The 26,960-nt window shown below is 41.8% G+C and overlaps 1 protein-coding gene across 4 annotated transcripts in view; it reads left to right on the top strand.

The window, feature by feature from the left end:
* Positions 1–26,960, top strand: part of kiaa0825 (KIAA0825 ortholog) — a 117,323-nt gene that overhangs the window by 44,827 nt on the left and 45,536 nt on the right. For all 4 annotated transcript variants that reach the window (XM_040019106.1, XM_040019107.1, XM_040019104.1 and 1 more), the window contains 6 exons: positions 956–1,186; positions 1,261–1,565; positions 1,713–1,819; positions 3,987–4,131; positions 6,224–6,379; positions 8,279–8,373. In XM_040019106.1, the coding sequence (XP_039875040.1) occupies positions 956–1,186; positions 1,261–1,565; positions 1,713–1,819; positions 3,987–4,131; positions 6,224–6,379; positions 8,279–8,373 (1,039 nt within the window). The remainder of the gene's footprint in view (positions 1–955; positions 1,187–1,260; positions 1,566–1,712; positions 1,820–3,986; positions 4,132–6,223; positions 6,380–8,278; positions 8,374–26,960) is intronic.

Raw genomic sequence — 26,960 nt, 5'->3', positions numbered from 1 at the left:
AACAGAGCGCTTGTCCTTCGAAAAGCTATATCATTTTCTGTTCCGTTCTCCTCTTTTTCTGCGGCTAAGGTTACTTATTTTGTTAGGCGTCCTTTGAGATTTCAGTGCGCTTTTAGTGCCGCTTCAGTACTGTTTCTCCCGATTGTAGCCTTTGGTTTTACAGCCGGGGCTGTAGGAAGTTTATGAGTGCCATACAACTTCATACTGTAGTTACTCTGCCAACAATATGAGCGAGATATAAAAGGGCAAACCGATGAAAAACGTTAAACCTGGAGAACGTAGCAAGATTCGTGCTATCAGGCCACCTGGATTTGATCGAGAGCATCTGATTTTAGTTTGAACTTGAGTACTCACATTTGGTGCAGATATTTTAAGAGAATACCTTAACACTATATGGATTCATATAAATGGTTTATGTCTCTGTTTTTTGTCATTCTTTGAAAAGTAGAGTTATTTCTTGACTTTTGATTTGTTGCTTTAAAAATAAATCCCAAAGCACAATAACTATAACATGAAATGTCAACTGATCTAATGTGTAAGCATCCACTCTCCATTTTTATATCAGTATACAGAAACATGTTCATATTCCTAGTGCAGGGATAATTAGAACAGTATAAGGAGGTTTTCTCTAAAGAAACTTATCATTCATATCATTTTGAAAGGTTTTGACAACATATCCGCCTTTTTCTGACATAGCTAAAAAATTCAGATTAAACACAAAGTATTGATTTCAAATTTAACATTTTTAGTGCAAAGTATGTGAATTCAGTAACCTAACAAACCTAACAGTTTGTTGCTGTAACACTAACCTTGTACTTGTCTTATGCAGGTTACCAATATTTTTTTTCCCCAAATCTTAAAACTAAATAATAATTACGGTCTGGAGTCATTCATCTGATCTTCTTTAGCTGACCCTTGTTTTAAAAAATCTGCTTCCTTTGTTTATTATTGTCAGACACCACACGGACAGTACCTATAGTTGTCAGCTGTGTCCGGGACATAGTCACAAAATCCACCAATAGCCTTCTGCAACACCTCGTCTCCATGGTTTTGGGTTGGCAGGCCACAGAGGAGCCTGGTGCAGCCTTGTTCAAGCGTACTGTGCCAGAGAATGTCCTGGCTAAAATACCCAAGGACTGGAACTACACACCATTGGATGTAAAGGGAAAGGACACTGTTGCTAAAAGTATGCACAGACTGAGTTTTGCACATTCAAGATAAAATTCAAGGAATTTTACTAACATTTCTTTCTTCTTCTAGCTATCATATCCTTAGCAATTCAAGCATTGTCCTTCATTTTCACCAACCTGCCCATGGCTGTAGCATCCTTGCCACTCCCGATCCGCTTTCTATTCCAAGTGGCAGAGAAGCACCTTTCCCAGCATGCCCGGCAGCTGCGGTTAGTGGGCCTGTTGATCTGGGCCTTGCTGGGCTGCCTGATCCAGGGCCTAGAAGACCCAGACACACTAGAACAGATCAGTGGTCTGGCTCTGGACCGCTCAGCAAAAGACCGCCTGTCCCTGCTGGCAGAGTGCGTACAGGCGGCCATAGGCATTCAGCAAAAGGTAATGGCTGAAATTTATGTGGTAGCCACAACAGGTAGAGGGTTTAGTTAGAAATTACAAATAGTAGTGGGTTGTACCAGACCTATCATTTCTGTATATGATGACTGGCTTAATGTCTGTCATATTTTTATTCATTTGCCTTGTTAGGGTGTTCCCAAACCTTCAGTGCACAAAGTTATACAGGCCTTGGAGGAAAAACGACCAAAGTGGACACAACTGCAGCTGCAGAAGGCCCGCAAACTCTGCTCAGACAGGTAGGAGGATATGGAAAGAGGTCAACATTAGAATGGTGCCAACAGTAGCTTAAGTGCTATTTTTTTCTTAGTCCATCTTCACTCTCATTTAGTATAGGCTACTGATGTCAGCCTCAAAATCTTTTCATAAAATTTATTTCCCCAAATGTAATTTTGTGATTGTCAAAAATAAGGGCTGACTGTCTGCTGAAGGAGGAGGTTCAAATGCATCAAACTGACTGATGGTATGTTTCGCTACTTGCCATAAGAATTACCTAGAAAAACACTAAACAAATGCAACTTAGACATGCATTTCTAATTGAGCATTCAAATTTTGATGTATCATGTAACCAAGATAATTTTTTACTGACAATCTGTATGAGTAAAATCAATGAATCTCAGATTTGTTCGTTGTGCTAAATGATGCACATGCCTGACTGAATGAACTGCAGTGTGGACTGATGGGAAAACAGCTTTCGTTTTTGGCTGATCTGTGACCTTTGGCGTTGCATTTTGCTGCTTGTTCCCAGAAATGTTGTCTTCTGGTCGCTCACTTAATCATAGCAAACTCCGGACACATTCATCCTCATATAAAGTTGATTCAGTAGCGTAACCATTAAAAAAAAAATGAAATAAATAAGGACACTGAATAGATTATGACCAGTTCTAGGAAATGCTGTCTGTTACAGTGACAGGAAGAGGGGGTAAGTGCAGAGAAAAAAAGGCAAGAGACGAGGCGGCTGAGGGGTGGTGAGGGGGTGGAAAAGTGAAAGAAGAGTGATTATGTATCACCTGTCGGAGGCATTCAGTGGGATCATTACTATTCATTAAACTAACCTTCACAGGGAAGTGACGCCTGGCTTGTAAACAATCAGAATACAGTGTCAGAGAGAGAGCGAGGAAGAGAGAGAGGAAGGTTGTAATAACTCCAAAAACAACTGGCACTTCTCTTACTGGCATCCCGTGCGCACACACATTCAGAGTAAACGCCTTCACAAAAAACATTTGGCCCTACACGATCCCTCTTCAGTTCCTTCATCTTTACCTTCCTCTTTTCCTTTCCTAACTGTAAACCACTACCACCACCCCCTCCCCAACAGCACCCTCCTTGTCTTTGCAAAGTAATTTGTAGAGGGGAAGATTATTGTTCTCCATCATGGTGACCCTGGCTGGGCTGACGGGATGCATACACAGATGAAGATGAATGCAGTTATTCCTTGGCGGAGGTCTGCCTCTTTCAGGGCACATTGGCCCTAATGACATGATTGATAGGCTGTCCCAAATCCAGAGGGGCCCTCATTAATCACCCTGCTGACTGAATCCAATCATCTGCTTCACCTGCACAGTGATGGACAGGAAAGGATACAGCGCAGGTGCTGACACGGATGCACAGCCACCATCACCGACAACACCACCGCCAGGGCGCCGGGCAAAAGAATGAGGCGATGTATATGGACGAGACGGGACTCCTCTTCTTTTGCAACTCTCAATGTCAAACAGCCAATGGCTGGCTGACAGGCGACACCGTTTCTGCCACTTTATAATTACAAACGTGAGGAGAGAGAGAACAATGACAGGGAGTGTATGTGAAAGAGAAGATTTGATGGACGGTAGTGTGATACCCATCCATACAGGAAGGGCAGGAAAACTGTGCCGGCATTCACCTGGGTTGGGAAAATACAAGCCTACGGACCTTGACATACAATTACATACAAGCTTCATACACACACGCACTCCAGTCCAGTGCAACGGCATCCTTTGGTTAAAATGTCTCATGTATCTCATGAATTATAATGAAAATAGTGAAAATGATTTTGGTATTTCTTGGTCATTTTCACCACAGAAGATTTGACTGGTCTGATTGGTTTTCAGATACTAGAGCAAAATGTAATTTTTTTTCTTTGCCAAGACTTACATTTTGAAGTTCTTTTGCCTTGTGAAGTAACTGAATAAAAAAAACAAACTTTAATTTTAATACAGTTAATTTTCCAGTCATAGCAATTTCTAAATTGTAGCCTAAATTCCTCTCCAAACTCGAAGATACTTCCTTAGCCAGAGGTGGTATTCAAATATAAGCCGACACCCTGCCTCCTTCTGCTCCTCTCATCTTCTATGTTCTTCACTCTGGGTTTTTTCTTTGTGTTGTCTTTACTAAGTTCTCCTCTTCCCATCTCTGTTTCACTCACAGTGTATTTGAACAAGGAAGCGAGAGAGGAGTTGCTGCAGCTGAACTGACTGAGCAGAAAATAGGCCTGATGCTGCTGGAGGTCTGCCACAAAGCAGGTGGCAGCAGCTACCTGAGGCAGATCTATCACATCATCCAAGGCAATGAGGTAGGGAAGTACTTGCTCTCCCCAGCAATTAGGTGGCTGCTGGCCTGAGGCCGCAGGCTGTTCAGGAGGGGGAGACAGAGGGAAGAGGGCTGCTGCTTGTGTGCAGTCTGCTTGTTCTGATCGTCTTTTGTTCAAGTGACCTCAAGGGTGCAAACCTACAGTGATTTCCAGTGTAATACACTCACCTCATATAGAGCAGAGGAAGCTTCGTGGAGTTACTAGACTCTGTGGAAAGCTTTTTGGAAGAGATTTCAATGAGGAAGAACAGTCCTTTAAAACTCAAGTGGAAGTTATTTTATGAAATTTACTTCAAAAACTATTCTTTTAAAAGTCCCCAAATTGATTAGATTTTATTAGCCTATTGTAGCTAAAGTTTTCTGATAACTAAAAAAGATCTTTGGTGGTTGTTGAAAAGCTAAAAATCATATTAAGTTGTTTTAACTGGTTTAGTAACACTTTTTGGAATGTTGCCGTTTCCTGTCCAATGAAAATCAAGTTGAAAAAGCAAAACATTAAAGGTACAGTAAATATTTTTTTGAGATGACTTAATAGAAAAAGAGAATACTGTACTCATAAATAGTTAGTGTTAGTCCAACAAATTGATGCATTCTCATACACTTACGCCATGTTGCCATGCCATCTTGAAAACTTGGACGTCTTTCCACCTAATTGTGTTTTATGGATGTTGCTAACTGAAGTTGGGGCTCTATAATGCACAACAGCAGTTGTTGATGTGTAAACATCAACAACTGCTGGTTATAAGTTAACATTATGCCAGCTTGGCTCGAGTGTTCTGAAATGTACATAAACAGTTTGATTGCATTCTCACATTATATGTGAATTTTGTGTCTGATTCCATTCATTTTTAAATGAATACTGGACAGTATTCAAAAGTTTGCAATGGTTATTAACAAGCCTATCACAAGACACAAATGCTATTTTTGTGGGTTTTTTCCATCTTTGTTTTTTTTCTTTCGGTCTCTGAAGTCGCTTGTGTATTTCTGTAATGAGCACACCATCCCAGAGAATTTGTAGTGCTGCTGGGAAGACCGTTAACCCTATCCAATTTTCTGAACGCAAACATGTTAGTTTTTCTAGCATGAAACAAGGACATGACATACTACAACTAAATCTTAAAAACTTTATTGTTCATGCTAAATGAAAAGGATATTAATTTCTTTAGTTTTAATTTATTTTTAATGCAACACTTCTTTGACATTTAGTCTTAAGACTAATATAATTAATATAACTACCTAAATGAGCCTGGTTATTTATTTTTTACATTTAGATAATTTAGATAAATTGCATTACCAGATCTCTTTACCTTTCTCTGTCTAGTTGGAGTTCATAATCTGTATCTAATAGGATCCAGCATGGACATGTAGAGTATGTGTTTTTGATGTTTTTGAAGTGTTAACACATATAACTCTGCTCGGCAATTTGAGAGAATGTGAATGGGAACCGCAAGAATCAAGAGTTATCCTTCTGGCAGCTCCAGCGTCTCTACCCAGCCAAGGTCGAGGCAAGAACATGCAGGTCAGGGACAGACTGGGTTGGTGGTGAGGTGAGGGAGGAGGAGGTCCAGAGGCCATGTCAAGCTGACGGATGGGAATATACCGAATTCACACCAGGATGCCTATGTGTGCATGAACACACACATCGAGTCATAGTGTACAAAGACTCATTGCTATATGCTGGACCTATTGTGAGACACATGCATTACAACTACAGCAAAGGTTACAGAAACAGCACCAGAAAGTGCACTAGTGTAAAAAACCTGTTTCTCTTTCGTTCCATCTGTACATATTTTTGTTTTGATATGTGTTTTTCATTGCTTTATTCATTCACTGAAATATGGCTCAGGGTGGAGCCATACACGTAAGTAGACGCTAAAACTCCACTAGACTCTTTATTTGTTTGGTCTGTTCGATCGACTTTGAGTTTAGTTATTTTACTCATACAAAACCTTTTGGCCTCACTCTAGTTGTCAGACTTTTTCTTTACAGCTTATTTATTATCAGTCTTATCAATCACATTGCATCCATCTCCTGTGTTTCTCTTCTTCCATCCCACCCTCATAACCTGCTTACAGGAACTGCTGATGTCTAAACTGAGTGGAAGCTCAGACTTGCCAAATGATCCTCCTCTTTTTGTGAAGTTTGATCTTGGCCCCGAGAGTCATGTTGGAGGTGCCTGTTTCAATCCTCTCCACCAGTTTGACCACATTGGCAAGAAGAAGCTGGATCAGGTGTGTTAAGCCTTTTAAGGTTAACATTATATTATATTCTGGTAGCAAATAAGTGTTTAAAACTTGTTTTAGTTGTGTGAAACATCTTTGATATTCATGTGAACTTTTTCCAGTTTTCAGACTTTGTACTGTGTGGGTGTACTTGTGACATACAGCGTGGTGTCATTATAACTTTCACCGAGGCCGGAAGCTTAATGTTGAAGGTTAGAAGCTCTTTGAGTCTCTAGTGAACTGGATACTGTGGTAGTCTCTGAAGTTGTCAGGTCTTTCTGGGGCTTGGCTTTCCTATTCCCCTTAGGTTGCTGTCTTTTTCCGAGCAGGAGTTAGGCTGGCAGGAAGAAAAGAACGCCGAAGAGGTGAAAAGATGAGAGAAGTTTTTTTTTTTTCTTTTGTAAAGAAGTGAGTAATGTTAAAGGAGAGTCAGTCTTAAAGTGCACTTCTTTGGGGCTTTGAACCATGTAGCCTCTTATCCTGAACTTATCCCCAGGAGTGTCACCATGATGTTCATTTAATTGTTAGGTTTTTTTTTTCTCCATATCAGGGTTGAGTCTACCTACAGGTAGCTCACTGTAAGAGTTGCTCGCTTTCCCCCTCATTTCCCCTCTATTACTACGATATCCCCCACTGTTAGGAGAGATACAATGGTACTTATAACACTTACAGCAGTAAGTATTTTCTCAAGACAGGCTTGTGTGTGTTTCTGCTTTCTTTTTTTAAGGATTAGAATTATAACTTTAATATTTATATTATTAGAGTTGAATACAATTCAGTTTTATTTGTACAGAACCTATTCAGTCAACAGTCACATCAAGGTATTTCATATTGAAAGGGAAAGACCCTACAATATTAGAAACCTCCAGTAATCAGACAATCTGCTATGGGTAACCACTCGGCAACAGTGGGAAAGAAAAACTCATTTTTAACAGGAAGAGCCCTGCAACAGAGTCGGGATCAGGGAGGACCAGCCATCTGCTAAGATCAGTTGAGGGTGATTAGAAAGAGAAGAAACAAAAAGGGAAACATAGAGTGATAAATACAGAACATAAGCTATGAAAAAGATGAAGATTTGTATTTGTGACTCTTATATTTGTCCCTTATAGCAGCTTCAGTTCTTGCTGTGGCTTTTCAAGAACATTAGTCCCATTTAATTTCTAAGACTTGGCCTGTTTTCGGCTTATCACAGGAGGCTGCATAGCTTTGCATAGAAACACCCTATTAAGAGAATGATTAAAATGCCTTCTCCGCTTCAGGTGCCTGTGTTGTTTGTCAAATAAAATGGAGGGAGGAGGAAAAAGTTACACCCATCAATCACAGATGAGGAAGAAGCAGAGGGGGGATCGGATGGATGGATGGAACGAGTAGAGTTCTCCTCCTTTTGTCAATAAAACTCAGCCTGGAGTTAAGAGTGACATTTTACAATCAAAGCAATCTGATTTTTATTTGCTTTCCCAATATGGTGATGGTGCCAGGTGTGTGTGTTTCCTGTTCACATCCACGCGTGTGTGTGTGTGTGTGTGTGTGTGTGTGTATTTTTAAAAAAGAGTGAGAGTTAGCAATAGAGGGAAAGAAAAGGAGAAGGGAAGGTGGGGGGTTGGCAGAGTGCCATTGAAGATGGAAAGAGGAAAAAAAAGGCATAGCAAGAAGAGTAACGACTCCCTCCAAAAATTGATTTATCTTTCTATAAATGATGGCTACATCCCCCAAATGGATTTATAAATTAATTGCTGTCTTATTGGAATAAAAACCTTCTTGTGCGGACATGATTGATCGCCTGATGTCGGTGGCCTGCGCTGGAGACCCCCCTCCTCTTTTGTTAGTGGGTCCCAGCTGGAGCGGTAATGCACTGATGGTATTAACCCTGATTAATAACTAACAAACGCTATCCTCATACATCAACAGAGTGCTGTGGTCGACTGGGCATGGGACTGGGCAAGGCTGCTCCCAGCCTATCAGGGCATGAGTCGGGTCACCTTCAGAGCTCTGCTGGCCAACAGGTAAAACATTTCTGTTGCAATATATGTATTTGTATGAGTCTTTTTGTGTTTCATTTGTGCAGTCATTTTGTGAATTACTCGCCTTGGTACAGACCTCAGATGGTTTTTATCAGCATATAAAGTTTCATTTTCCCGATTGTGTCTTCTATAATGCGGGCTGTGCTGTGGAAAGAAATCTTTGGAAAGAGGATATTGGAGTGCTATCATATACCGTGTGTGCTGAATGGAGTGGATCAATGAAATCCTCTCTGTGAATGCATGTGTCACTGACTGCACAGACACAATTTTTGGTAATTGAGTAATGCCTGCTTATTAGGTACTTTTGAGACCTTGGGGTTGGTACATAAAGATGGGAAAAAAACAGGCTGGTTCGGATTTTTGTGTCATCTGATTGAAGTTTTTCGCCCAAGTCCACCACTCCTGTCCCATCCTCTCCTCCCCCTCCCCTCCTGTTTTACTCTGCAACAGGCATAAATATTTATGCAGGTATGTGACACATATTAGATTGCAATACTTCAGGCTGTTCCCTGTTCTCCATTCACAGCTGTCACGCTGCCAGCTATCAGGGAGCTATGGGGCTACTGCACCTTGTCTCCACACCTACGCCCAATCCATTCTAAATCACTGCCATTGTAACACACACACACACCTTTCTAACAAAGGGCAAGCTCTGCATCTGCCAAGGACACGGGCCTAATAAGGGTGAAGTACTCAGCTCTGTGCTACGCTGTGACGAGCTTTGTCGCCTCCATGCCTCTACCCCCTCTTCCCACACCCACATACACATACTCTATTCTTCCGCCCCTTATACGCTGCTTTGTTGCATGCTAAAACAGATACTGTCATTGCTTGACTGAGCCAAATTAGTGTTTCAGCATTCATGAATAGAAACTGAAAGAAGAGGATATGAAGTCCGATAGGAAGAGACATAGAAAAAGAGGGTCTGGACTTGAAGTTTGAGATTGTGAGCGACACGGAGAAAAAGCATATCACTTCTGACAAGGACTCAAAAAGTGTGAAGATGGGAGTGGGAGGGGTTAAAGGTTATATAATTCACCCTAATCTCACAGTATCAAAGTGTCTGAGATTCTGTCATCTGCCTCATTAGCCTGTCTTTGTTGGGCCAGAGGAACAGATTTCATGGAGGATTTGGAGAATGGCTTTGGTTCAGCACAAGTTGCTCGCACAGAGCAGGAAGTTAGTTTCATGGACTGGCGACATGTAAGCTGTCAAAGTTTTTCTCAGATCAATCTGTGACTCAGAAATATCCCTCAAGCTATAGAAGGCCGTTCATGGGATAAGCACACTGATGTCTCATCCACTGATCCATTTGTTAGTGTAGATAAGGAACACTTTCTGCGTAACCACAGGCCGAGGCGCCTTCGGCTGTTTTCACTTCACAACAATTACTCTTTCACTGCTTCCAGTTGCTGAAAAAGCCACAGCATATCTCACCCTCTTGATGATTTTAATAGTAATGTTTCTACCCCGTACAGTATAAAAAGTCCTCTTATTGTGACCTTGTTGTGAATTTCTACCTTCTAACTTTTAGTCTCCTTGAATGACTTTCTCTTCCTGTACACAGTCAATATTTTTTTTCTGCTCCCGGGCTGTGTGACTTAGCAGTGTGGCCCATTGGCCTCCTATATATTGTGATAGTGGCAGGACAGTTATTGTGCCTAGGGTTTATATCACATTCTAATGGAGCAAGGCTATGAGTTAAGGGGCGGTAGGCTTTTAAACCAGGGCTGTTAAATCACTGTTCAGATGACTTCATTAGCAGAGCGGGACACATGCTGAGACACTATGTCGGTACACACACGTACACACACATGCATATACATACACTTTCACCCTGCTACCTTGACGGTGTAACGCTCGGGCCAGACAGGAGGGAGAGTGGATTTATACAGATATGTGTGTCCTTCTTTGTCACCTGTCACTTCAGTTCCCTTGGCATGATGGCTCATCCATCATCTACAGATTGAGCTTTTCAGCAGAAACCAGACTGATTAATACTGCTGAAGGACCCCCAGGGTTGACTATATGACCTGGCTTCCTGGCAGACTTGATACATTAATGGTAAAATGTTTTTTTACATTTTACTTATGTAAAAAAACACTTGTTTTCTGACTAAATGGTGGGTTGGCTTTGTTAAATACGTTGTTACTGTTAAAAACAATGTAAGAAGCAGTGATTAGTGGATGTGTTTGATGGAGTACTGCCTGGCAGGGTCAAATTTTGATTGTTTGTCTGGGAAACTGACCAACCTGTTGGTTCTTGGCCAGCTGTGATAAATGATAGGCCTCAAAAACCTATTAAGGAAGGCTAACTGCTTTGCTAAATAGATATTTTTTTTTACTTTACTTGCCTTATTTTCCCCCTTATTATATGGATGGATGGGTGGCTCTGAATTCTACATTTGCAAAATCAAAAGATCCCTGTTTTAGCTGCAGGAGGAGACACAAATCCCTTGTTGGATGCATCAGGAAGGACATCAGACATAAAAATCAAACATGAGGAGCTACCTGCTGTGGCAACCCTTTGTGAGCAGCTGAAAGTACCTCTATTACATGGATGGACATCTTTATAGACACTGATGTGCAGCTGACTTATGATAGGCTTATACCAGAGAAACAACACATTCTCTGTTTGTGAATCAAGGTCTAACAGCAGAACTAACTAGTAAAATTCAGCCACCCTAAAATTTTCAGTGTCTTCCTTTATTTCTAACAGATTTAAAGTTTTTGCATATGAAAAAAAAAAGTATCTTCCTTACATGCTCATATATACTTAACATTTCACCTTGAACAAACTGTACTGAATGCATTTATATTAATTTCCATGCATTACGAATTGAAATTTGTCTAGGTTGTCTCATTCCTTGACTTCAAGTTATGAACCGCTCTTTGTTACAGAAGCGTTGAGTCAAAGCACTAAGTGCTTCAACTGATGCTGAAGTTTCTCTTCAGCGAAGATTGCAAATGGATAAGTCAACTGCTTTGTCCTTGGTCGCACTTTCAAATCCCCTTTTCTTTAGTGAACACTTGTAACTCTGCCTGAGCGTACTTTTATACAAAACAATTAAAAAAAAAACACAGCTCAGGCCCTTTGTAGGTTGGAAATAATGCCAGGAGTGCTGACCCTTCTCTTTCTTCTGTGACTCTGATTGTGTCCCAAGGCCTTCGAGTGCTACGGTCTTTTATGTCATTTTTCTTTTCCATCCGTGGAAAAATGAAACAAGTCTGAAAAAGTGTCATGTGTTGCAACAGACAAAAGTCACATTTTAGCTGTCATCTGCTAAGGTGACTTTTTGAAACAGTTTCCTTGCACCTATATGTCAGAGAAGGTCCCCTGACCTGGTTGTTAAGGGGTAGCCAAGTATGAGAGATGAAGCCTCATGTGTCACTTGGCACTCTTCCACTCCATCATAAGGATCTAATATCGTCCAAGGACATTCATGCTTAGATCTGCTAGTTCTACTGCTCCGGGTACACGGTCTTAAAATCAGCGTGGAGCAACAGAAAGACGTCATGCGTTGGCCCGCAGTAAATTCAGAGTTAGATATACTGTAGCTGTGCTATATTTAGACCTTATTTTCTGAGTAAGCACTGCTCGGTACGATTTTATTACACACGCATTGACAGTAAAAGGGTACTAGTAGTATTGACCTCTAGATTTGCTGGCTTAATATAGTTAGCTACAGTATAACTACTGAACACTAAACCATTTTCTCTGAATTGTCTCATTGTTTCTGTTACCCCTCTGGTCTATAACAATAGCAGTTTGTGGAAAAATGCCAGTCTGTGGCATTCTCTTGCTTGAGCGGCTCCTTAAATTGCGGCGATAGACGCTTGTGCTTTCAGGAAGTGGGCAATCGCCATCTGTTCCTTGGCGCTGCCATATGGCGGGCCTTTTTCTCAGGGAATAAAATAAAAACAAATATGTCAGAACGTTCGTCTTTCTCCACGGACGCTGATCAACCTGGGGAGAAGCTGGATCTCAGTGTGTCTGGATTAATGGTCTTACTTTACGCTTCAGGGAATGAGTGAGTGTGCGCTCGTCTTTGTGCTTTTGTGTGAGCACGTGTGCATCTTTTTGTGAGGGCATGCACGCACTAATGCACATTTGTGTACCTGGAAGTATTTCTCAAAGCATTTATCTGACTTTAAGGGTGATGCTACCGTACCGTTTTGAGCAGTTGGTTGCCCTAGTCTTGGAAGCATTAAACAACGCAGGAGAAAAGAGCTTCAAGGTTAGCCAGAGTGACATTTCACGGCTGCCGCTGCCAAAGAAACAAGAAGAAATGCTCTCAAGCCATCATCAGACTCTCCATCTTGCGAGGCCACGAATTCAAAAGACTTGTCACTTTTGAAAATCAGGAGAGTGTGAGGTGTCATTGAGGAAGGGCTTCTTTCTTCTCTCGTAGATCTCCTTGGGTGTCCTCTCTACTGACTGACAGCTTGGGATGGGAGTTTGTGTTGGTGGAGACAGAATACATCTTTTGTCTGCTTGGTTATACATGGCGTGTTTTGTCTTCGCTACCCCTGGACAGCACTGACACATTGAGGTTTTCATTAGCCGTAAGCAGGTGGTGAAGAAGAGGGACGATCTTATGCGCATCACTCTGTTCCCATCCCTGCTTCTGTGCATCTGCACTGCACCAGCTTGTATACTGTAAGCATATCACAGAGGGCGTACATGTGTCGGGCCGCGTGTGTTTGAATGTTCAACATTACATTTTTAGCGTGTGTGATACTTGGAGGTTTGCTCCAAAGGCGAATAAATCAGTGATGCCTGGGATAAGGCCGTGGCCCCTCCTCAAACTGCACAGACAGGCTGAGAGGCTCATTAATCAAACGGCCAGTCACAGATGTGATGGCTTCCACACAAACCGCCAGCAGACTGTGAAAGTCACATCCAACAGAGTCAACTGTCAGCCAGGCAGGCAGGCTGCACTTTTCTGCTCTCTCTCTCTCTCTTTCCCCCTCTGTTGTATTAATCTCTCACTCTCCCTTTACCTCCTCTCACCTCCAGCATGATGCCTCAGTGTGATACATCTGAAATATTTGTCTTGTCCCTCTAAAAACCATCTCGAGGGTCAAGAAAAATCCATCTTCTCAGAGAGTGGTCATGGTCAAACCATTTTGGGGACACAAGACATCAGTCATTACTGCACAATGCTCTGTTCTCGGAATTTACTTACAGCATAGGTAAACACTGACCACACCACTTCAGATTATCTCCTAAATTACATGAATCCTTGTTCATTCCCTGAATAAAAGTTGATAATCGGCTAGAATATTATGGAATATGGTGCAATTTGTTAGGCGAGTCAGTGTATTCCTTTTAGTATTTTGTCAGTATCTGGAAATTCCAGGTACACTCAGGACTATCATGTGTACCCTCTTCATGGAAATGCTGGCATGTGCAAAATATGTCTTCCCATTTCTTTTGGGTTATTATGTCACAAAACTTTTCTGCAATCCCAACTCCAAATGGGTTTAAATTAGTTACAGTTATTACCAGTAATTTCTATAATATTGCTACTCATCACCATAACCCTCGCTTCACGTTGGTTATTCCACACAGCAAGCTGAACTAGATTATCCTGTTATCCTTTGTCAACTTACTGTACCTGACATTGCTTAAAAAAATGCATTTTTTATGTAATTTAATTGTATAAATAGCAATCTCTGTGACTGTTCCAGCTTCAGACTTTGGATGGATAAATAGTTGGAGTGACTCTAACACCAGAGCTAAATGAAAATGCTGCTTAATCTACTGAAAAGCCCTCCCAGCACAGATAGAAATGCTGGATGGAACAAGGACAAGACAAAGCCACCCTCTCCTGATTAAAAATGGCAACTCCCAAGGCTCCTCCAACACACTGGGGTATTTGATGCTGCAAATAAAGACTGTATTCCACATGCTTTTGCTGTCAGAATGGGAAATGGTGCAGAAGGGAAGGAAATTCTCTTGTTATGATGCCAGGTTTTTGGAGAATGACACCATCATAGTTGGAGCCCTGCAAGATTTAACTACATCTTACTGCATAAGGTCTATGGGCAGCTTTTTAAACAAAGTTTGACTGAACAGAGAAACAGCCATTTTTCAGCGATGTGGCTTTTTTTTTTTTTATCAAGTTTTCCAATTTTACTTTTTTCCAGTGTAAAAAAATAAAAGAGAAATGTTTAAGCATGTGAAAGCAGGCTTATATTAGCGTTACTAAAATGAGATATGCACGATATCTCATGTCATCTCGATGCCAGCTGAGCTTTTTCACATTGCATTGAGATCAAATGTCCTCAGACATTGTGAGCTTTGCACAGCCGTAAAAAATGCTGTCATTAACTGAAAAATAAATACTTCTACAATACCAAAACAAAAGTAGTAACATGCTGCAGTTGTCACTGGATACTTTATCACACTTGCAGCCACCATGCATTTTGTTACTGCACCTGACTTTGCCAGCTTTGGATCAAGTTTGTCTTTGGATTTCTAGCATGTCCGCTGGGTATTTGTTTTGGTGAGCTCTGTCAGCGAAATAACTCCATGTTTTGCCCTTGGAACCAGTTTTGTCAACCAGTTTAGATGAACTGGGACTCGGTTCAAGACGTGGTGGACTGTTTGACACTGTTGCCATGTTTCCTGCTGATTTACTGAAATGACTTTTTAGCTGACTGCAGCAGTCCATTGTCAAGAGCCAGTTTGTGACCGTCTGTTCCAGTCCATCATTGTATGTGCTTCCATCCTTTTTACTATTCCATGTGCCATCTTTATTCAAATCCTCTGGAATTGATACCGAGTTAGCCTCTAAGCTTGCAGAATGTGTTTGGTTGTGTGGTTAGTGTATTGGAGGATACATGGTGAAATTAAAGTTGAAATGAAAAATGTTTGGCATTTTGTCTTTTATGCACAAGTATGTCAACTAAGAAAGGATATGCACTAGTGGTGGTCTTGTACTTGTTAATGATTAAAAAACTAACTGTAAGGCACAACATAAACATGCAGTGTATACACATTTCTAGATCTGGATATATTTTTTTTTCATTATGTATGTGTCCAGAGACCATTTACTTAGAAAAGTGTAAGAGAAGACCCCGGACCTCTATAAAGCCAGTGCAAGATAGTAAATAAAAGATCATCATCTAAATGCTTGAACAGGTTTGTGCAAGTTTGTGTGCCCTCCTGTGTGAGGCTATGTAGTGAGGCGGTGAGAGGTTTTTTTCATTTTTTTGGGGGTGCATCACGAGGTTGTATCCTGTCGCCAGGCTCATTAGTCCATCAGAGGCGCCCAACCAGCCCCAGCCAATCGTTGCTCTCGACTTGGCTCTGCCATTTGCATGTGGTCTAGGAAGAGATAATTAGAGGGATCTCTGCCTGTCACTGTTAATCTGGGACTTAGTGAAGGGCTGTGACGCCGACACGCTGATGGACTGACACACACACACACACACACACACACGGTGTCATATGAATTTGCACACACACTCAGATTCACAGAAATTCTACGTGGAAACACAGTGCCTACCTCCACACGCTAACATGATTTGCACAGTTAAACACTGTTAAGCTGTGGATAGGACTGTTAGTTTTTTTTAATGCTCTCTTTTTGATTTGTGACTAGTAGAGTGGTCTTTTTGTTGTATTTCTTATCTCTATTAATGCTGCGCATTACACTAAAGTACATCAGAGTTCCTTCCCCATTGGTGTGATATGATAGCATGTTGACTCAGTGACTGTTTACACCAGTTGTACTATGCTGTTGACACAGGGTTTAGATCCCTGTTCAGATAGACTGTGCTTGTTGCTTCCCAAACAGACAGAATGCTCAGTAAGTCTTTTGAACAAGCCCAGCTGTCAGCCCTATATACAGTACGTTTACACACACACACACACACACACACACACACACACACACACACACACACACACACACACACACACACACACACACACACACACACACACATCAATACACTCACATCCTAACAAACATGTACATGCACTCATGCACTGGCAGGTCCCCAGCTACACACACACTGAGAACACACACACGTCGCTGATTGGCAGGCCTCCTGTTTCCCCATAATTCCGACTGATTTATCCAATCAATCTCACTCGGAGAGCTGCTAAAGCGTTGACTAATATTAAGAGTAGAACATGCGACAATTAAAACATCCTTCAGGTAATTACAGAGCTGGTTTAGCAGCAAACAACTGAAGCATTTTATACATTCAGCATGTTGCCTGTGTGTTTTATTTGTACCTGTTTGATAGTTAATCGGGGGAAATGAGGTACATCTGGGAATGTTACCGCTTTTTAATGCACGTGCCGCATAACATCGCATCGTTAGCTGAACGAGTCTATGCAAATATTGACGCTCTTCACCTAATTAAGTGCTATTTTATCCTGCACAAGAAAATCTTGCGTAAAAAAGACTGGATAGATGTGCTTATTACCGCAAAGCCTTTTTCCAAACCAAGTGACAGCAAGTCCTTTTCGAGAACTGGGGGACTGCTAAGCTAAATGGTGGATGTTGAGGAAGAGCGTGAGTACCATTGCTGAACTCATCCGTCCTGCTCTGTGACCTTTTGTCACCACTGATGGCACATAATAGTTGACACTTGACTTTAGGGGCTCTTTAAGTGCCAAGAGTGGCCTGGGCCCTGGATACATATTCTAATGCCGTCATCTCTGTACTCTGTGAGAATACCCTTTGTACAGGAGTGCTTGCTACACATGTTTTCACTTTTTCTTTCTGAGCTTTCTTCGCCATTCTCCCTCCCTCCCTCCTTCCCTCTTTTTTCTCTTGTTTCCAAAAAAAGACACATGCGGTCACACACACAGCAACACTCAGACCCACTCAGACATGCTTTCGCTGAATTGAAATAGTCTGTCCCGCCCTTCTGCCCCTCTGCCATTTAAGGCAAGCACAGAGGTGCACTTGTCTTGACACTTGTCTCAACAAATCTATAGACAGCCAAAAGGACTATTCCAGCTGTTATCAAACCACTCTCTTCATGCCTCTCCTCTCCTCTTTTCTACTCTGTGTCATATTTAGATACAGCACCATTTTCCCACCTTCACCACCTGGACTCTATACTGTACGTATGGAAAATTACAGTGACGGGTGGGTTTTGTGTATATTAATATCACTGACTCGGAGGTTATTTATTGAATCCTTCTGCTCCATTCTAATTTGGGAATGTAGTATATTATATAGGTCACCTGAAAACTGTAACTGTACTTAAACTAACACTTGCTTTCAGGAGATTTGGGCAACCATTTCGCAGCTATTGTAGATTTTGACTTTTGACAGCATCAGCTAATACGCATATGACAAAGGTTATAAAAGCCTTTGCATTCTTACAGCTTCCTGTAATAAATACCTTTTTATAGCAAACATAATTTCCTATCTTAGAAGATATTTTTTTTTACATTTTGTGTAAATTTTGCATAAAATGTCAAATGTCCGTGCTGTCTACTGCAAAGAATAGCCACGCATCTTAACTAGTACGTTGATAAACATTAAAATATACAAATATATTTATGTATTTGTCTCCTGCGATGTATATTGGTGTACAGAAGGTCCAAGCACCCTAATCAATAAGAGGAATCAAATAGCAAATAAGCAGTTATTATAGGTTTAAAATCACTTCCAGCTCAGAACAAGGTGTTGATATCCACTGCTTGTTATGGGTCAGTCTGCACTGTAAATATGGCATGCTGTGGCAAATGGCAAATATGATTGCACTCTCCCACTCGGTGTTTCCCCACCTTTGCAGCTTTTTACTTTGTGTTTCTTTCAACTCTTTCTCCTTTTACCTGTTTTGGCTCCCTCTCTCTGCAATCTTCTCAGAGAAACCATCATGGGTCATGTTTTTCTGAGTCTTTGATCACTGAGTAGTCTTTCAGCATGTTGACTACAAGGCCTCTCACCTCCCCAGTGGTTGTTGCAAAAGAGGGGGCACACTTATCTAGCTTCTATGATGTTGATGGTTGAAAGCATTTGCTGATGTTGAAAGTGCGTGTGCACCTTTGTGCGTTTGTGTGTGTCCATTCAGACATGATGAAAGACTCTGTTATAGCACTGGGGTTGTGATCGGTTGCAACTACACTGTAGCTATGGTTGATAAGCATGGCATTCGTATCTGACAGATAATGATCATGTGACAATGCAGTCATTTAGGAGAATAATACCCTCGGCACAAATTCTTACATTTTTTTCTTCTTAAATAGCCTAAAAGATGGAGTTTACATCCCTGAGCTTTTCATCCACGCCTATTTGTTCTGTTATTCCATGGAAAACTTCCTTCACTGTTTCATAATGGGTTTCTCCTGAGGGCACAAACTCTGGCTGAAATAGAAAAAGCTTTTTCCCCCCCCTTAGTCTTTACACCTCCTGCGAGTAAACGATGGCTCGGTGTCTGAGAGGTTTGCGGCTCCATCCAGCTGCAGAATTCTCTCTTTTGTAAGATGCAGGGGATGGCCTTGATGTGACAGCTTGTGATGTTAGCCCAAGTTGTTTTTGACAGAAGACAAAGAAAAAGGAAAGAAGGCAAAGAAAAAAAAGGAAATATAAAGGCAAACCGATGGAATTTATCTTCTGAGGGGAATTGCTTGTGCAGGAATCAATTCTTTCAATGCGTCATTTTCTTTTAAAAACATCTTTGTTTTCCTCCCCATGTTTGCTTTGTCATGACTGTTAAGAACAGTCGGTTTGATTGAATTTGCCACTGGAGACATTTAGTGATCTTGATGCATTCTTTGGATGCAGGGCTTAGGCTTGCTGGAAGCATCTTTTTTAGATGTCCCCCTCCCGCCCATGACATTACGGAAACAGGTCTACCCTTTACAGCAGACTGAATGGTGAGTGGTATTATTTGATATATTGTGCTGATACATGCCAGTCTATAAGAATGCCAATGACAATCATAGGAAAGGACATTTAGATTACTGTCGAGGCTCCCTGTCCTGTCTCTTCCTATCTGGCCTGCTATCACTCCATCTGTTTTGTAATCTGTCTTCTCTTCATCTTGAGTTTGACTTGTAATGATGAAGAGCTGGTCAGAGGGGTATAGAGCATTTTGTGTGTGAGGTGTGTGTGTGCGCATGTGTGTGTGAACTTTGAAGTTGCTGTTTTTTATGTGAATGAGTGGGAGCCTTGTATGTGTGTCCAGCCTGTGTCTGCCTTTACTAAGAGTGAGCGTGACCCTTGGGCTGTACCCCACAATCAGTCAGCCTGCCTAGCCCCTTCTGACTGAGTGTTCCTCTCTTAGTCCTCTGAAAGACTCCTTCTTGTCACAGTGTGCCAGACCTTCCCTCTGCCCCTCACTGTTGTCAAGGTTAGCCCGTCTGCACCTTTTCCATTTTGACTATCCTTCAGAAACAACCTTCTTCATATGTGTCTCTGAAAAGAGTAAAAAGTTTGAAGTTTTCCACTCTTTTTCTAGGTCTTCCACTCAAGGTTAGACTTCCCCAGTGCTCTTCATATAGCCTTCTAGCAGCACTCTATCCAGTACTTACGTGCATCTGAGAGAGGAGGAAGTTTAAAGGAGGTTAAATTCTCTCTTCCTGTTCATTCTCACTTTCTCTGAAGGTGAGTCTCTTGTTAATCTCTGATTTCATGTTTCACTTCTCTGTCTTGTTAGCACACACAAGGAAAAATATGGTACTGTGGCACAACATATGTGTGTGTGTGTGTGCGTGTGCGTGTGCGTGTGTGTGCGTGCGTGTGTGTGTGTGTGTGTGTGTGTGAATAGCTGTTTGATTAGAACTTCCTCCTCTTTCTCTTTCTATGGTTTTGTCTTAGATGCTTAGATGATATATTCAGGCCATTACTAAGACAAAACACGTTTTAATAGGTGTCAAAGAAAACTATAGTAAATGGACTGAAATATTTCTTCTTGTTTTACGAATTTATGGTGATTGGTTGATTGAAAGTTAGTCTTGCTTCACTGTGTTGTTGTTGTTATTTTGGCTATGATGCATTTGTGAAAACAAATCTGAGTAGTTTTGAAAAACGGAGATGATATAAAATGATTTTTGCTCAACTCAAGTACAAATACAGAACAGCAGGGCTTTTTAGGCGGTTAAAAATATCCTGCTACAGCAGAGAGGCAGAATTCATACGACTGCAACAGGACAAATTGGGCTCATGTCTTCCACCTCAGAAAAGCAACGTATCACTGAGCCGAGGGGATAGTCAGTCATCAGAGTCTGCGCAGGTCTGCTCTTTCACATTTCTGGTTGCATTCATTTTCAACCCTGCATGTCTCCTCAAAATCACGTTTATGCCCCACTCTTTTGTTTTTGCTGTAGTCTTTAAAGTCTTAACTGCACTTCTTCACTGAATTACTTTAAAAGCTTAATCATGTTAAGGTGCTACTAGAGGATACAGCAAGGATGGGTAATGTAAAGGAAAATAAAATGAAATAAAAGATCAATCCATCAATCCATTTTCCGCTTATCCAGCTTAGGTCACGGGGGTTGGAGCCTATCCCAACTTTCACAGAGTCCAAGTTGGGCACAGGTCAGCATTCATTCACAGGGCTTACAAGTTAAGATGTCAATGAAGGTTTACAGATGAATTTAATATCAACTTTAAAGTAGTAGTATCAGTAGCATTAGTAGTGGGGTTTCTCCTTGCGTTACTAATGTAATTGTAAGTATTGCAGCTAACATAAGACAGCTGCACCCACATGTCATGTGTAATTGCAAGAGTTGGGTCACTGGCAACTAAATACATAGTACATAACCATAAATGTGCTTTAAAGGAATATTATTGATCAGTGTAGCACATCAGTCTTTTAAAATTTTGCAATTGAGTAACTGCTTTTTAATATTATAACTAATTTAGTTGCTTGTTACCCTTATATACAGTATATGCACACAGTATCACCCCAAAAAGCAGATTTACCCATTATTTTGCAAACATTTTTAAAATTTAGTTCATGATGTGGGGGGAAAAACAGCACAGCAATGTTGACGAGCTGACAACACACACCATAAGAAAACCATTAAATGAGATAACTTGTATCTTGATAAAATCATTGTGTTACACGTACACGAAACATGTCATTTGATACACACTGTACCGGATGCTGTTGGCGCATCATTTCTTCTTGAGGAGGTGGCGTCCACGTAGTGGGAGGCCAATGTGGGTTGATATATGTCTCTCTGTATCTTTATCACTGAGAACAGATATGGCTGATATCTCTGTCATCTCAGCATCTTAGACCTGACAGCACCGATCATAATCATTCCCCCTTCGGCTCTCCCTCTCGCTATTTCTTTTTTTTTTTTTTTTGTTATCACAACCTAACTCGTGTATTGGCATATCTGTATTTGTCTTTCTCTTGTTTCGTGTTGCGCCTTACTCTTCATATCTTAACAACAACTCTCTTTCTTACTCTTTTCCATGCAGTAATGGTGCACTTTGGGAATACACTTTATATGCAAAAGGAGTTAGTGTTGGGAGTGATTCTGCCGTTATTTCCGTACAGGGTTGTGTTTGCGTGCCTGCGTGTGTGTGTGTGTGTGTGTGTGTGTGTGTGTGTGTGTGTGTGTGTGCGTGTGTGTGTGTGCATGCGTGTGCGCGCGTGTTTGCGTGTGTTTGTTTGTGTGTGTGTATGTGGGTAGGTGGGTTTGCGTCAGAGATCATTTACAAAGGGATCAGCCCTGGGGGTGTAGAGGCATCGCTGCAGTGGAGGGAGAGCAAAGGGGGTGGAGGCAAAGTAGTTCACAGTAAATGTAGCGAAGAGACAACTGGCTTGAAAACCTTTCCGCACTTGACTTTGCACTGCACAGTTAACTACTTATTTATTTATTTGGGTTGGAGGGCCAAATATATGTTCAATGGCATTGGATATCAGTGACAGGAAGGATCTAAGAGTGACACCACAAATGAAGCTGTCAGAGTGGCCCGACAGCCGGGTCCCGAGGCGAACATCCCTCTCCTGCACATTTTATTATGATCGCAGCGAAACCTCACAGCAAGAAGGAAAGTGAGTAAAAAGGGGGGAAAAAGAAAACCATCATCTTCCCAACCGGAGAGAAGGAAAAGAGACAAAACGAGCGCTGCTGTATCATTGCCGCCCATGATAGAATGAATTATAAATGTGCGAAGGGGATTAGGGAACAATGGTTGAAGTCACTAGGATCCTCGCCTAGTTTCCTCACCCTCAACCCGGCAACTAATTAGCACTTTCAACACTAGTGTATGATCTCATTAATGTGATTTCTGCTTATGTAACGTGCATACGCTTGCTCACATGCACGCATAGAGATTGCAGAGTTATTACATAAAGCAAATAAACATGGAAAATGTATTGTTTATTGTCAACTGTGATAAAATACACAAATAATAAGCCCATACAGTTAAGGTGATGGATCAAATGTTGCAGTAAAGGTTTAGTCAACAGTGCCATTCAGTGTTTGGGGCATTTAGAGCAGGCTTTCCCCTTATGTCTGGCAATTATCTGCGCAATTTGATAATGTGTGATGAATGTCATCAGTCATAGTATCATCGTTTTGACTGGTGCACCAAAAAGACAGTTGCTGCTGGGGGGGGGGGTTCTGTACTGCCTCAACAGATGAAAGAAACATTTAAGGATCACAAGGGTTGTACAGATATGTAATGTTTTTAAAAAGGCAGGACTATATATCTATTTTTTTTTTTCACATAATTGTGCACGCTATTTGTATAGTAGATGCATTTCACGTCAGCTAATTAGTATCCACACACTGAGATATAGGGAGAGGGAGAAAAAAGAGGGGGAGGAAGCTGGGAGAGGGTAAGGGTAGATAATTAGACAGAATTAAGCCATCGCTTTTAATCTAGCTACTGAAAGGAAGAGAGAGAGAGAGAAAAGGGATGTGGGTGAAAGGGTGGGGGATCTAGGGGTGAGGCCTACATATTTACCCCTCTGCTCTCTCGCTCTTTCCCTCTTTCACCATCTGACACAGGGTGTGAATGTGTGGGAAAAGAGGGGCCTGGAGCCTTAGCTCAGCAGAATGGATCAGCTTGTGTTTCGAGGCCCTAGAAGTGTCCCATTGTCATGATGTCACTGCAACTCAAGAAGCCTGACCTCTGACCCCTGATGGATTCATAGCAACCCCCCCCCCCCCCCCCAGCACCACCACCACCACCACACACAAACCCAAAACGCCCCAATTGCCACCAGGCGCCCACTAGGGGGTACCCAAGCCTTTTTGCTGTGGAGTTTTGAGGCGTTTGTGGCTCTACAGCTCACGAGGGATTTGCCAATGGATCCGTCCGTCTATGTCCCCCTGATTCCCTCACTCTACCCTGCTCTTTTTTTCCCCTTTTCTTTCCCTCTGTTGCTTTGCCATCCCAGGCAGCCATAGCTTTTTCTCTCTCTCTAGCACTCTCCCTCTCTCTCCCTCCTACAAGCGTTGTATCGCAGTGCCCATGAATATAGCGAGTGCCGCCAGATGTCGCAAATACATCATCTGAGGGATACGGCGGTGATGGAAAAAAGTCAAGGCACGTACAAGTGGGGGATGTGAGCTGACTTGAGCTCTCTGAGCGTTTGTGTGTGTGCGTGTCACTGTATGCCAGCATCTGTGTGTGTGTGTGTGTCTCTGTTTTCCAGAGTGTGTGTGTGTGTGTTTGCGCGTCTGTGTGCAAATGGGTGGGTGTGTTGCTTTTGTGCGTGTGTGTATGTGTGGAGGTCAAAGCAGGTCAGCATATTGTCCCTCAGATGTTTGATATTTTATGTATAAGAGGGTGGCTAGAGCGAAAGGATAAGCACGTTCCTGACAGAGGCATCTCTCTGCCACAATCCGCCACCTCAGCAATGTAGATCCCAGAGTCAGATCAACAATGGAGAGTAGCTGCCTTATACCCAGAGAGGACTGATGGGAAAAAGCAAAGGGTGTGTGTGCGTGTGTTTTTGGGGGGGCTGCTGCGGCTGTTGGGGGCCAAAGACTGCAGTGTGACCTGATTGCAATAAAACAACTGTGATTATGCACAATATTGTGTTTACATATGCAGTGTGCTGCACTGCAAGTCACCTTAACAATACATTAAGGTCCCCTTGCTTATTCATCTGGAGTAAATAATATAAGCTGACACGTAACCACACCAAACCCACGCAGACCTTCGTACTGCTGCAGGTGTGTCCGTGTTTGAAGGCTTGGTGAGGGCAGAGGAGGGCTAGTGTGACCCTTAGATCAGCCCGTGTTGGGTAAGAGATTCCCTCAGAGTAGAGCTATCCCAAACAGCACTTCTCTCTTTCTCCTTCAGGGGGAAAAGTTTACTACCAGCTTGCTTTTGTAGTCTGCCTCAAAAGATTTGCGGCAGTCAGCATTAAAAGGCACAGATCTGAGGAGACACCTCCAACTGAAATACGTACAGACGAAGGAGGAGGAGGAGGAGAATGAGAGCGGGGCAAACTGATAAAAACATTAAAGACAGACGCTAAACGTTCCTCTTTATGCTGCCTTTGTACCCCAACAACAACGAAAATAACAACAAAACTACCAAACATCATCTCAGGGTGCTTTTCTTTTTTTCCCTGTAATGCTTTGATTCATTGGTCTTTTTCTTGGTTTGTTTTTCGGGGAGTTTACCCTTTTTTATATCCTCCTGTTTGTGCTCTGTTGTTCTTTATTCCCTTCCGCATGTAGGCTGGTTACCAGGGTGATGATATAGCATATGACATCATGCCCTGGCTGTATTGTATAGTGGGTCGCATTCTGGCAGAGTTCAAGGAATGGTGGCGTGGGCTGGTGCCGCACTCCTTACAGTGCTCCCTCCATCTTTGCTTCTGTTTCTCTCCCTCTCCCTCTGTGTCTCTCTAGGCTCTAAGCATTGGCTTGTCCAGTGTGCCTTGTGTTCCCTGGGAAAAGGATTAATTATTCAACACATAGCCTCAATTAAATTTGAATTCGGCAGTTCAAGTAACCTTTTAGCATGGCACATTTATTATTAAGGCAGATGCTTTGGCCCTGTTTAGATTTGCAGCTTATCGGATTCTTTCAGCTCCTTATCACATGGAGATTTTACTTTTGATGGCTATAAGGCTTGGCCTTGCCCTGGCTGCAATGCATTGGGATGTATTTTCTCAAAGAGTTTCTTGTAAACATTTCTAGCTATACATTTCAGCTACTGAATGTTTTACCTTGTAATTGGACCAAGCAGTAAAAGTTTTTCATGCGTCTCACGCGGAGGATGTGTGAGGGGTAGTTCATTTCCAGTTCCACCGTTTCAGTTAGGACAGGACAGGATGTCTTTCTGATATGTATTTTCTGGTATAATAAGTACTTGGAAACTTGAGTCTTCATCACTTGGAAATGCTTTCTTCTTTTTTTCCCCTTTATGTTTCTCTTCCCAATTCCAAATAACAGGGATGTCCAGCATTAGACATTCACAGAAAAAAAAAAAGAATCAGTTTTCATTTTTAGAACACGTCGTCTCATAAGACATGTACTCGCTGCTGTTACGTATTTAACAAAAGCTCAGTGAGGGCTGTATGACTACAAATGTTTTATATCGCCAAAGACTGATCCATGAAAACATAAATGCTTACATTTACGCCTGCACACAACAGCAACACGGAGCGCAACATAACAAGAAATGAGAAGAAACAGCCTTGACGGCCCCTTTCAATGATCCCCCTCCCCCAGTTCCTGTCTCCCCATTTCTCTCTTCCTCCATCAGAGGAGGTGGTGCCTTTGTCAAGCAGGAGCACAGAGACCTCACAAAGCGAGGGAGGATGTCACAACAAACAAAAACAGCATAGTAACCCCCCAAAATCTAATCAGGAGCCATTGATTCATTCGCTGAATGGAGACTGAGTACCTTGAGAGTGGCTCATCCAATAAGGCCATAGACAGCATGACGGGAGCCTTCACAATTCGGCTGTACAGTTCCGTATCATTCTGTTCTCACCTTTAGACTCGACTCTATCAACTCAAAGATGATACAATCATCACTCCACTCCAACATTTTGTGCCCTTTTTTTCTAGGTCCACTAATTCATCTGTCCTCTATATCCCTAAATCAATGACTCTCTCCCCACCCTGATTTTATGTGTTGACTATTCTTTGAGTACTAATAGGTTTACTTTGTGGATGCAGGGAGAAAGAGTCTTTGGTGCCTTGGTTAGTCTCATTGTGCTTTCAAATGATACTCCAATCGAACAATTACAGTAACTATAAGGTAAACCTTTACACAACAGTTTTGTTAAAACTTAAATTGGAATAAAAGTGTTTGGCTAATGGCAGCAGTGTATAAAGGCAAAGAGTAGGTACTTATTATATTTGTATTCATTGCGTTATCATTAACATTGTGTTGCTTTTTCTTTCTGTGTCATAGAACCAAAAGAGAGAGAAAAAGTGCATTAACACTGTAACTCCATTAACACTTATGGTGGGAATCTGTGACATTTCAAATGAAATTATTTAATCTATATTACGTGCATGCCCTTCTGAGTTTTTTTAAATGCTCAATATAATGCAACAACTTTGCTCTTATTACTTGTAATGATACTTTGGCATTATAGGATAGAGATATTGATTTTGGAACCCAAAGCATTTATTGTGGAGGTAAATGT

This window comes from Simochromis diagramma, unplaced genomic scaffold (assembly GCF_900408965.1).
Source record: "Simochromis diagramma unplaced genomic scaffold, fSimDia1.1 OVJJ01000822.1, whole genome shotgun sequence".
Taxonomy (NCBI): Eukaryota; Metazoa; Chordata; class Actinopteri; order Cichliformes; family Cichlidae; genus Simochromis; species Simochromis diagramma.
Note: the sequence above shows the minus strand (reverse complement) of the source record. Positions and strands in the feature narration are given on the sequence as shown.